This window comes from Stegastes partitus, unplaced genomic scaffold (genome assembly GCF_000690725.1).
Source record: "Stegastes partitus isolate 25-593 unplaced genomic scaffold, Stegastes_partitus-1.0.2 Scaffold242, whole genome shotgun sequence".
NCBI classification, from domain to species: Eukaryota; Metazoa; Chordata; class Actinopteri; family Pomacentridae; genus Stegastes; species Stegastes partitus.
Window position 1 is genome coordinate 521,624 of NW_007577973.1, and position 12,776 is coordinate 534,399.

At 40.2% G+C, this 12,776-nt stretch overlaps 1 protein-coding gene across 7 annotated transcripts in view; it reads right to left on the reverse strand.

Moving 5' to 3' along the window:
- Positions 1-5,309: 5,309 nt before the first annotated feature.
- LOC103357253 (troponin I, fast skeletal muscle-like) overlaps positions 5,310-12,776 on the reverse strand; it is a 16,149-nt gene continuing 8,682 nt past the window's right edge. For 5 of the 7 annotated variants that reach the window (XM_008281727.1, XM_008281726.1, XM_008281728.1 and 2 more), the window contains one exon: positions 12,005-12,351. In XM_008281727.1, coding sequence (XP_008279949.1) covers positions 12,274-12,351 — 78 coding nt within the window. In that variant the 3' untranslated portion in view covers positions 12,005-12,273. Of the gene's footprint in view, positions 5,696-6,582; positions 6,757-6,842; positions 6,933-8,469; positions 8,599-8,885; positions 8,923-9,256; positions 9,290-10,724; positions 10,827-12,004; positions 12,352-12,776 lie in introns of those variants that run through there. The other 2 variants (XM_008281730.1, XM_008281731.1) reach the window with 2 other exon arrangements.

Genomic DNA, 12,776 nt, shown 5'->3' on the forward strand with positions numbered 1-12,776 from the left:
AATGTCCTCTCAATCCAAGCTAAATGCAAGTACCCAACATAGACTGTATAAAGATGGATGTAGCTACGGTGACGTCACCCGTTGGTTTCTGCTCTGAGAAAATGATGCCAGGGTTTTGCTACTTCCTGGTTGACATCTTGGATTTTTGGATCACTTCTTTTCCAATTCAAGTCTATGGGAGCCAGGGCTTTTTGGAGCCAGCAACGAGCGGACGTTGTGATATTGCAGGTTTTTGACACTTCCAGGTTGGCTTCATTTTTCAGGGCCGGTTGCTACGTCCATCTTTTATACAGTCTATGGTACCCAATCAAAAAGCACCTTACGTCTTTGATGCATTCAGTGGCAGTCGGACAACGACGTTGCGTTCAAGAGCATCGTAATTCAGATGTCTGGAGTGGTAATATCAATTTTAAACTAACTTTTTGGGTGGGGTGGCCAATCAGAACACAGGTGGGGGCCAGTGCTCCCACAGTAGATCCGCCACTGCTTATGTTTTATCGCAACTAGATGATAATAGCTATGAACGATATCGTTGGGATCACTTTCAGAGCAATCTCAGAACAGCTTCTCTTTGCCTGGATATATTTCATGTCTTTTCTATTTGAATGGATACGTACCATTGAGCACATGGTAGCTGCTCAGTGCCGATGTTTACAGAATGTTACCGTTGGTCAGTGTGGGCGCACACATCTGTATAGTGATCTCTATAGTTGTTAGTGTGGACGGACCATAACAGTGAAACTGGTTAATGCCTAACAGTCGGAAGGAAAAGAACAACAAAAACATCACAGTATATGCACTGTCTAATGGGGAAAAACGTGTCCCAGACACAAAAGATAATTCCAATTGAAATGTACTGGTTTGAAGTTCGTGCTGGGGGACACAAAACGTTGAGCAAATAATGTCTCAGGACACGAAACAATAGATTAAATTTCGTGACTATTTCATGAATTGCCATGGGACTGGGTTGTAGGAGGATGTGACCATTAAATGAGTGGGACAGGGAGGAAAGTCTGAGGACATCTACTGGATGAATTGAGGACTGAAATGACTGCGAGGCTTTGTAGAAATGCACGGCGTGAGAGGGCAGAACGGGTAAAGACAGGACTGGGGAGTAACTGCACATCATTGATGGATACTGTTCCACCATGGATCCCTGGCACAAGTTCATAGTAATAATGTTGTTGTGACCAGGCCTGGTTTGTTCCTGAGGTGAATCTCTCTGTGAATCTTGTCTGTGTACTTTTTTTTATTTTTTATTTTTGTATTCCATAAATGTGTGCTTTACATCACAAAATGTTAAAGCAGTTAATACTACACAATGCCAGACAGTGAACCCAGCTGTTCTAGTTCTAGTTACATTTAAGAGCAGCTGTGAGACTGAGACCAGCAGACTGGTCAAAGAGGGAAAACACAGATTTTTAAAGGCAGTCTTGGTGAAGTCACATCATCCAAATATAACTCAGAGGCATCTCTGTTACATTCCCCTGGAGGCTACGAGGATAAAGTTAGCTTCTGAAGGTAACATTAGAGGCCCCGAAACCTTGTGGCCCCCCGACATGCTGGAGGCTGAGCTCAGAGAACCATACAAGGAGTATGAGTGCATCTGTATGTGTGGAGGGTGGAGCATATTCTAATCCAGCAGTGAATTAAATCATTAAAAAACTACAGCAAGTCACTCAAAGTTTGGATCACTGATCACCATCATTGACACTTTATTTTATTTTATTTTTTTAAAATAAATTTAGCTTTAAAAAACAAAACAAAAAAAGGACAGGACACAGGTATGAAATGCAACCAAGGTCACTAAGCTGAGACTTGAAGCATGAAGTGTGTAGGGTCTCTGCAGGTCTTCAAAAGTACTGAAAGCCCTGAATTCAGTTTTACTACAGAGGGGCTAGAAAATCAAATGAGGTATGGGAGACATACCCAAAGCAGGTGTGACAGTGTGAAGTGTGAGATGATTAAATATTTATCTGTTTTTGTGTGTTTAAAGCACATGTATATGTATATTTGCACACTTCTGGTGGGAGGCACTGAGGACAGAGAGGGGAGAACAGCTGGACAAGTGTTTTTAAATCCTTTTTCATTTTCTTTTTTTAGATTTCTGCCTGCAGAACCGTTGCATGTAAAAATTACTGTAAGGTGACGTCATTTTGATGTAAACATCAGATTTAAGTGTTCCATTTGGATTAAAGTTTTGGGCGTTGCTGTCTTCTCCAATGGTCTACTACAGAATGTATAGCTATAAGAGGGGGTCTCTGGATTCTCTGTGTGTTGTTCTTGAATGCACCCAGCAATAAACTGTTGTTCTGCTCCTTAGAACACTACACTTATTTGAGCAGTTCCTGCCATCATTTGGATTTGTACAGTAGATGAATAGTGTTTGCTGTATATCAACACTATCTCAACAGCTGATGATCTTAACAACAAGGCAACTAATTCCAGCAATTAACTCTGAACAAGTCTCATCTGTTAACCAAAAACAACAGTGTGCGCAGCTGTCCTGTGCACATTCTGTCTCTAAAATGTGAAATATTCAGTGACACTTTTTGTTTACTGCATAAATTACATTATCTTATAGTTTTGTTGTCTTTAGTTTTGTTCTGTAAAATAAAGCAATAATAAAGAATAGACTCTGGATGTGTAGATGTGTCTAAACCTTTGACTTGTACTGTATATGACTAGGAGATAGAAATTAAATAATGTCAATATGTACTTAATAATAAATAAATGCAGACCTTCACATCTGGTTACTTGATCTGACTGTCACTGATGTTGATGACTCCCTGATCTATCTGTAGCACCACCATCATGACAAACCTTCTAAATATACACAAGTGATGTAAGAATCTAATATTAAAATGCTGTGGTAAGTCATGTGTCACACAATGTGACTGGGACTGTTCCGGGTGATATTATGCATAGTTAGAATAACAGAAACAGAAGCTGCTGTATTTCTGGAGTCCTATGTGTGTTAATTCACTTGATTTCTGACCTGAACAGACATTTGGTGTTGTCCACTGGGAAATGGCTGTTTTTTATTCTATAAAGTCAGGATTACAAATCATAGTTGTCAAGACAATTTTATTCTTCAGTGAGAATCCCTTCCTCCACGGCGACAGCTACAGGACCAGAGGAAGCTGTCATATCACTTTACATGCCATCTAGATTTGCAACCTCTTTGCACGCTTTGAAGCATCTAACCCGATAATCAGAGAGAGGCCTGGTCCTTCTCCTTCATCCGTCAGGCCAACTTTCACCATCAACGCAGCAGACACATGGAGGACCCTAGCCAGGGTCAACCCATGAAAAGCGTCAGTACCGGACAACATCCCGGGACGTGTGCTCAGAGTCTGTGCTGACGAGCTGGCAGATGTGCTGACTGACATTTTCAACATCTCCCTCAGTCAGGCCATTGTCTCCAGATGCTTCAAAACATCCACCATAGTTCCAGTTGCAAAGAAATCAGTTGTAGCCTGTCTGAATGACTATTGCCCCATCGCACTGACACCGATTGTGATGAAGTATTTTGAATGGCTCATAAAAACACACATCACAGCCAGCCTTCCTGCATCGCTTGACCCCCTTCAGTTCACTTCCCGTCCCAACCGCTCCACAGAGGATGCAATATCCACCACCTTGCACTCAGTCATTACCCACCTGGAAAATAAAGACCCCTACACTAGAATCCTGTACATTAATTTCAACTCAGTGTTTAATACTATCATCCCCCAAAGACCAATAGAGAAACTCCTCGGCCTGGATACTGCCACATGTCTCTGGGTCCTGGACTTTCTGACCGAAAGACCCCAGTCTGTCCAAGTTGGAAAGAACATCTCCAACTCCATCATGCTGAGAAGTGGATCTCCTCAAGGCTGTGTACTCAGTCCACTGTTGTTTACACTGCTAACACACAACTGTGTAGCCACACATGAGGGGATCCAGATCATCAAGTTTGCTGATGATACCACAGTAGTGGCACTTATTCGTGGGAACAAAGAATTGATGTACAGAGATGAAGTGAAACACCTAGAGGGCTGGTGCAGTAACAACAACCTGCTGCTCAACGTGGACAAAACAAAGGAGATGATCATTGACTTCTGGAGGTCACGTACTGAGCATGCTCCCCTCAGCATCAGCGGCTGCACAGTGGAGAGAGTGGAGAACATCAAGTTCCTCGGAGTGCAGATCTCGCAAGACCTGAGCTGGAACAAAAACACTGCAGCGATCATTAAACGGTCCCAGCAGAGACTGCATTTCATGAGGAAGCTGAAACAAGCCTCTCTCCCTGCCAGCATCCTCAGGACTTTTTACAGAGGTGTGGTGGAGAGCGTTCTGACATACTGCATCTCCACATGATACTCCAGCATGGATTTCTTCCTAGCAGCAGGACTAATCATACTGGAAATAAAACCACAATTTAATAGATGATTTGCACTTTTGACTTACTTAAACACAGCCCTGTATATGTGCAGGGTTCCTACGCAAGTATGGAAAGTATGGAAAAGTATGGAATTTGATTTTTATATAATTCCAGGTCTGGGAAAGTATGGAAAACGGAAACTATTATATGGAAAAATATTCATTTTTCCAAGACTATTACCACTGTTCTGTTTTCTACAACATAATATTATGAATATGTAAAAAAAGAATTGGATGGATCTGTTTTTAAGGCCCTTAGCAGCGCAGCTAAAATGTTTGTGTGAGAGCACACAGTAGGCTACGTGTTCATATAATAGATCCATGGCTACGCGTCCCAGAAAACATTTGGGCAGATTGACAAGTTGAATGCCCGCCCTCTGCTCTTATCCTCTTCCAGCCCATTGGCCCGTCCAGGTGTCGTCAAGTTTCACTGCTGCTTGGACAGACAGGTGATGTTCACAATGTTTGTGAGTGAGCTATTCAAAATGTCTTGTATGGTCGTTGACAGAACTCATAATGGGTAAATTCTCTGACGACTGGTTCATAAATCCCAAATATAAAGACTGGCTGGAGAAGGATCCCGAATGGATTACTAAATGCAGACTTTGTGTGAAATGACATCTCCAACATGGGTGAGGCGGCTGTTGTGAGTCATATGCAGGGGAAATAACACTGTCGTCTTGTCACTGCATCCTCTGCACTGAGAGTCACAGCGTTTTTGGCTAAACCCAGCATGAGACCAAGTCCGACAACATCAAGTGAACAGAGAAATCTGGAAATTAGGGTCTGGAAAATGTATGGAATTTTGAAATTTCAAATGTGTAGGAACCCTGTATGTGAATAACTTGGCATGAGGGGGAAAAAAAGACACAAATCCACAGTTGTTATCTTCCACATTTGACTTTATTGTATTTATTCAACATTTTGTGTGTTTCCCTGACTGTGTGGAGTTGAAGACTTTGTTGTGTGAACCTGCAGAAACAAAAACTTTCCCCATTCCTCCCCCCTTACTTTAGAATAAAACAAAATGAAAAAGCACCCTCAGACACCTTAACCTTCCTGCAGCATGAGTCCTCTGAGACATGCTAACCTGCTCTTCAGCCCTGTGTGACGTAACGCAATCGCCTGCTTCAACCAGCACATAAGACACGTGGAGTACATGTAAACAGAAAGACAATCGGCAGCAATATATTTAGGAGGTCTCGAACATCTTCTTCCTGTCAGCCTTGTCCTCAATGTTCTTACGCCAGTCGCCCACTGCTTCTGTCGACTGGAGAACACAGAAACACACACTTAGTTCATGCACGTGAGACAGGAGCTGTGGATTAGGGCGACCATTTTTACTTCACACACAGATGATATCCTGTATTTTCTCTGGGAATTTTTTGTAACTTGCTGAAGCTTTACAGGTAAATCTGCCATACACGGATGAAATGAATTAACAGATACTTCTAATTTTTATTCAACATCATTCGTGTTAAAATGAGTAAACAGATGAAGCTGTCCACCAATATGTTGTTGCTGACCAATTTCAAAATGTACATATCAAAAACAACGCCCTACTTGACACATTTTGGTAGCTTGTAAGTGTAGTTTGCTTGAAATCTTTAATTAGGATATATGTCAAATGTGTTAAGCGAGATAATGTAATGAGCCTTAAAGTAGTAGAATCTCTCTTAGGTCTCGGCATCCTCAGGGAATTCAGGACCTTTCATGATTAAAAATAAGATTTTTATGGCCATAGTAAAATAGTAAAAATCAAATGTGAGGGTTTTTAAGATGTTTTAAATATCATTGTGATTGGTCAAAGTTTTATAAAAGATGGGGAGGAGTGTAGTGTTGGACTTCAGGTTGTCCAAAATCCTGAATTTACAACGGATATATTCTTGTCTTGGAAACTGATATCAGATGAGGAATGAGAGATTTATTTCAAGATGGCTCGAAGATGCAAATAAGTTCACAGGAAATTCTAAAAAAAAAAAAACAATCTAATATGTAATCTAATTTTAAAAGATGCCCAAGTTGTGAAGTCTGCACCACGTTTTTTTTATTTATTTTTTAAAGTTTGAACTGTACAGATTCAATATTATTATAACAATAACCTGACTGAAATGATGATCATATGAATGTAAAAAAAACAAAAAACTGTAAACTCACCTCCTCTTTCACCTCCTTCTTGACCTGCTTCAGGTTGGATCTCAGGTCCATGGTCACCTTGTGTTTGGAGCCCAGCAGAGCCTGCAGCATGGAGTCAGCAGACATACGCACTTTCTTCAGGGCGGGCTTCTTCACTCCTCTCAGGTCCACAACTTTGATCCTCAGGTCCTCAAGCTGTGAGGAAGACAAAGGTTTTTGGTTCACTGTTCTCTGCTGCTGTGTGGTCATTGCAATTTGGTCAGAGCTCAGTGGAAGCTCACCTCTTTGTCGGCCTTCTGCACCTTGGCCTCGATGTCGTACCTTTCCTCATCAATCTTGTCGATGGTGGCCTGAAGCTTCTTGCAGAGTTCCTGTCAGTACATAAACCCAAGAAAACTACAGTGACATCCCAAAACCTTCTGAAATTTTTACAGTCATCAGCATTGCTAATAAGGCAGCTAAGTGCTACTTGGTTCCTTCCCACCGTTGCCAACTACTTGCTCAGAGGGAATCCAAAGGCAACTTTGGATTGTTGGGTTCTCTGTTTATATTCATAAGGCCTATACCTTACTATGTTGGACTCTGTGAGATGACATATGTTGTAAACTGTGCTATACAAATAAAATTGAATTGAATTAAATTGAGTGTTGCACTACACTTTATACCTCTATCAGTCCTTCACCCAACACTTTCAGATTCTACCAGCTGAGTTTTGCAATGCTAAAAGCTCTACCACATATAAGCCTCTGAAAATGTCTTTTCTGTGTTTACACTCTTCAGTTATTAGTTGAATAACCTTGATTAAAAGTAACTGTGAGTTATTTCCTTGTGATTAACTGGCTTTTCCAGTATTAAACATGTCTCTTGGACCTCCTTGATTTTCTTGACTTAGATCAACTTAATTTACTGTAATTTTAATATTGCAAAATTAGATGGTTTAACCAAATTAAGTTAGGTTGAAGTCAACCCTTGGAAGTAAGTTAATCGTCCTGATAACAGCTTCTGAAGACACGGTGTAGTGTTTAAACTTTGATTTCAGTAAAACGTTGAAGTCAAGCAGCACTGAAGTTCAAATCGACTACTAGTAGTATGTTGATTGCTTGAAGTATTTGTGCAAAGATAGACTAAAAACACACAACAAACACGATTTATCTGTTTTTACTTGGGTTAATATCCATTATCTATACACCGCTTAATCCTCACTAGGGTCGCGGGGGGGCTGGAGTCTATCCCAGCTGACTCAGGGTGAAGGCAGGGGACACCCTGGACAGGTCACCAGTCTATCACAGGGCTACACTTAGAGACAGACAACCAAGCACACTCACATTCACACCTACGGACAATTTAGAATCACCAATTAACCTGAACATGTTTTTGGACTGTGGGAGGAAGCCGGAGAACCCGGAGAGAACCCACACTGCACGGGGAGAACATACAAGATCCTGGGTGTCCTCACCAGGACGTGAACTGGCGACCTTCTTGCTGCGAGGCAACAGTGCTAACCACCGATCCACCTTGCAGCCCTGGGTTAATATTATTATTTTAAATAGAACAGTTCAGAGTTTGGACATTTAATCATATGGTCTTGGACACCAGGACATTGTGATGGGTAGTTTTAACTGTTTCTGTCAAATAATGCCAATATAATCAAGAGAGTAATTGGCACATTTGTAAAAAAATAAAAATAAAATAAAAATGATCACTGATCCCAGCCTTAGCTTTAACCAAATCTAACCAATCAGTGCTGTACTATACGTTGGACTGTGTGTGTTTTGGTCTGTATTTATTACTGAATGCTAGCAGTGGACAACGGTGGTTCCAGAAACAAGCTCCTGGGTTTTCAAAGGTGTTTACTAAACTGCCAATATGTTTTTTTTTCCCCCAGAGAAACCTTGACAGCCCTCTCACCATGAGGGTGGCCTGGTCTCCGGCCATGTCTGGAGCAGGACAGTTCTCGGCCATGTAGGCCTCCTTGGCTGTCACAGCGTCCTTTTTCTCCTGCTCAAGCCAGTTCAGAGCAATCTGAAGGATCAGACTCTGCAGGAATGAAACATGGAGAGGTCACGTGAACAAAGCCATAATATAATTGAACAGCACTCATTGAAAATAATGTAATGAAACACCAGACTGAAAATAGTCCTGAACAAATGCACTATGTCCTCCTGTTTGGGTAAAGACTATGGCCAGCGATGTCAGAAGATTACCTGACCTTTTTAGAAACTGTAACTATATATTTGTACAATGTTTTCTAGGACATACTATGTAGCCATGACACATTTAAAAAGAAATCAGTACTTTTATTTTGTAGTTTTCTTGTTTTTTACCTTCAGGTGATGCCTACGGCTGGAGGTCATTTTTTTCCTGTTTGGGAGGAGGATGGAATCAGAAAGGCGTCACATTCACCTTAAAAAGGTTCATACTCTTGCAACAGGCAAAAATATCTTGATGAAAGATAGTTAAACATTTGCTCATTTTTCCAAGTTTAGCTCGTTTAATCATTAACGAGTCTTGAAATAAAGCAGGTTTCTTCTTTCAGGCTAAACTTATTATTTATGTAGAAAGAAAAGAGCAAACTTGTCTCCAATTTGCCTATTTTTACACTTATGTTAAAAATGTCTTCTTAAATTCCATAATCAGGACAAAAAAATGTTTGCAAGCGTTTAAGTGATTACAACAGGATGTGGTTCACACTTACTCAGACATCTTGGCAGTTTTTGCGGTTCACAACCTACGTTAAGAGACAGATAAGAAAGCAGTGAGGAGAGGATGTCTGTGTAGATTCTCAGTTATCAAAGCAACTGGACTTCTCTTTTTGTTTTTCATTCTTGAGGACATTTCACCTCTCAGCTGAACAGGCCTCTTGGATGAGAGGTGAAATGTCTTCAAGAACTGTACTCAAAAGAAAACTCTCTCCAGATCTCAGCAGCAGTGAGGTGAGGAAAACCCTTCAGTCTTTTTGACCTCAGCCGAACACCGTCGCCGTTCAGATCACGCTGCTGCCAGTGTGAGTTTGTCTGAGCTCAGCATGTTCTGCTGTTCTGATGGGAATGGATGGACAGGAATATTTGTGCCGTAACACAATCTGAGGCCACAGCTGAAGAGCAGCGACGTCGACTGAACTAAACTGGGAGAGTCGGGATCGGGTGTCGTGTGTCTTTTGGTTTTTATGACCGGATCAAGTGAAGGCTTAATTTGAATAATTCTCGAGTGGCATATTAATAAATACATTTTATCGCTAAGACATTTTAATTACTTTAAATGATAAACTAGTCGGTCCAAATTAGATAGATAGATAGATAGATAGATAGATAGATAGATAGATAGATAGATAGATAGATAGATAGATAGATAGATAGATAGATAGATAAAGTTGTGCATGTGGTCCTGTTATTGATTTGTTTTATTAAATTTTACTTCTTCACAGGCCTCACAGACCCAAATTTTAAAATTTTAATTAGAAAATGATTCTACAAATTAAATTATTCACTTAGAACAAATAAACACGACTCTTTATTAAAAAAGCAACAGCCAAGAAAATACGTCAGCCAGCCAAGTATGAAGCTGCTCAGTCCTACAGACACTAAAACAAATACCTGAACCAAAAACATAAGTTTACCGACCACATTTCCAGATTCATGAAGCCGTTTTAACAACTGTTGAAAGACATTATGTTAAGTCCATCCATCCATCCATCAGAATAATCATTTCTGTCGCTCCAAACCTTCAGAGAATCTTAACTTATTGCTGATAACACTTTACAGAAACGCGTCCTGAGGCATGCCGGTGCAGCAGAGTTTGCCTCCGTTTGACAGGTTACAATCACTTTCTAAGACCGATCTGCAAACTGGTCCTAAAACACAAGACCGTTAAACCCAGCACAGTGCAGCTCAACAGGTCTCGTAAATTTAGGTCTGTCAGAAAGAGGTCAAATGTTACTGACAAACATGCAGAAAGCGAGTTCAGGATGTCAGGATAGGTCAAAGGTGGAGAAACAGAAGGCTATGATCCCACTTTAAGTGATGCCTCCTAAAATGTCTGGTTAACGTGGAGCTGCTCTCGAAATCATTTGTTGGCTGATAAAATAAAAGATGCTGCTCTAAGAAAGAGTGTAAGAGACTGCAGGAGAAAGAATAAAAAAAGACAAAATAAGGAAGATTTCTCACCTATTGAAAGGAGGAAGGACAAGACACACTTGGTGGAAGAAAGCAGACACTGCCAAAGGCACAGACAGTGAAAAATGAAATAGGTATATATGGTGGGTTGCGATGTCTCAGCAAAATGCCCAAATCCTCTTTATGGAAATGGATTCCCAGTCAGACCAATGGGCCTGCGAGCTCCTGAAATACACCCGGCCCAGCCCCGCTGTGCAAACCACCCTCCCTGTGAGAGCGCTTCATGTTGAGCTGAGGACTCCATGGAGCACATTCACTGTGTGTGTGTGAGTAGAATAAAATGGACATAAAGGAACATAAAGTGAACATTTCAATCTTTAGGGTTAAAACACAACAACTTTAAAATCTGCTCTTCTTTCTTTGATGTTTTTCTTTATTGTTATTAATTTGAAGACAAATGCAGCCTTACTAAGCACTGCACTGTCACACCAAATGGAAATATCAGAATCTTTTGCTGCTAATTATGAAAATGAACACACCGTGTCAACCGCATGTCATTTTGACTGAACAGATTAACCCAAGCTTGATCTGATCATTCCAGTACAAACACAAACCAGCTGTGATCTGAAATGTTTGAACTCAAGTCATATTTTTTTCTTTTGAAGGAGAAACCTTTTTTTAAAATCACTGGCTTCTCTGTGTGTAAAGTCCTGAGGCACAATAAGGACATGATTAGCCTAGCTTAGCATAAAGACTGCCAGCAGGGCGAAACAACTGGCTTATTCAAAAACACCTACACCTACCATTTCTTGTTAAAGTTGTAATGGAACCACACACGGTTTTAGGTTTGTACAAATAACTTAAACAAGATACATGTTTCTAAATGAGCTTCAAAAAAATCATTTAAAGTGAGTTGTTGTACCAAAACACTGTAGTTTAAATATATATTTTTAAAAACCTATATTCCTGGCATCACAATTTTATTTTGAATCTATTTTAATAAGACATGTCAATGACTGTTCTAATAGCGACAAACTATTGTTTTATTGTTCTTCTGCAGGTTGAAAAAGTCCTGGAGAAGAATCTCTTCTCTTTATTTTAGAAACTATAGACTGTTCTCTTACTATTTATTATTATTATTATTATTATTATTATTATTATTATTGTTGTTATTATTATTTTCTGTAGCATTTGTCAAAAAGACAAAATTTTTTTCATGTAAGAACTGTTCTTTATGAGTGTGTAAAAGCCAAGCTCTATTGACCCTTTAAGTTCCAGTTTGAATTAAATGAACGTATTTAACAGGTGGATAAAATTAGCAAACAAATTCATCCTTATTTCAAAACATTTATTGCTACTGATTCCATGAAAACCTGTACATTTTCAAGTGGGTTTCTTTTTGCCAGAGGGTTTTAGCTGTAGACAGGATAATGTGTTGGATTCAGTCTCTCTTGGGGAAGCGATGTATCACAAAAACAACCAAAAAAAAAACAAAAAAGCGCCTAAGCTCTTGTCCCTGAGTGTCCGCATGGGACTCAGTCAGTCAGACCTCGGACGGAAACGTCTCCCCTGCCGTTGTCCTCGCCAGTTCAGGAGGGCTTTAGGAAGTCTCGAACATCTTCTTCCTGTCGGCCTTGTCCTCAATGTTTTTACGCCAGTCGCCCACCGCCTCTGTTCCCTGGAAACAACAGTGAAGGTTGTTGGTACCAAGAACTTTGCCGTCAGGATCACAACAAACCAAGGCTGCAGAACTCTGTGTTTTTACACATTTCTTATCCAAGAGGTGTCACGTATTTTCCTTTCTTCCAGACAGCCAGTTTTTTTCCATTCATTTCTTAGAGGCATCAAAATCAACCTACAGCCACTGCAAACTGTTTTCCGTACAGTAATCTGTCAGTAATCCATTACACTGCAGGAGACCTCCTGAGCATTTTCATCCTATAAGTAGTAACATTTCAGCCTGCTATGAATGTTTTCTGAACTCAATATTTGACTCATTTCTTTGTACAACCTGACGTATACTTTTTAATTTCAAGATAGAATTTCTATTTTAGGGTAATTTTCATTGAAAACTTGTTGGAGAATTGTTTATACATTAAAGAG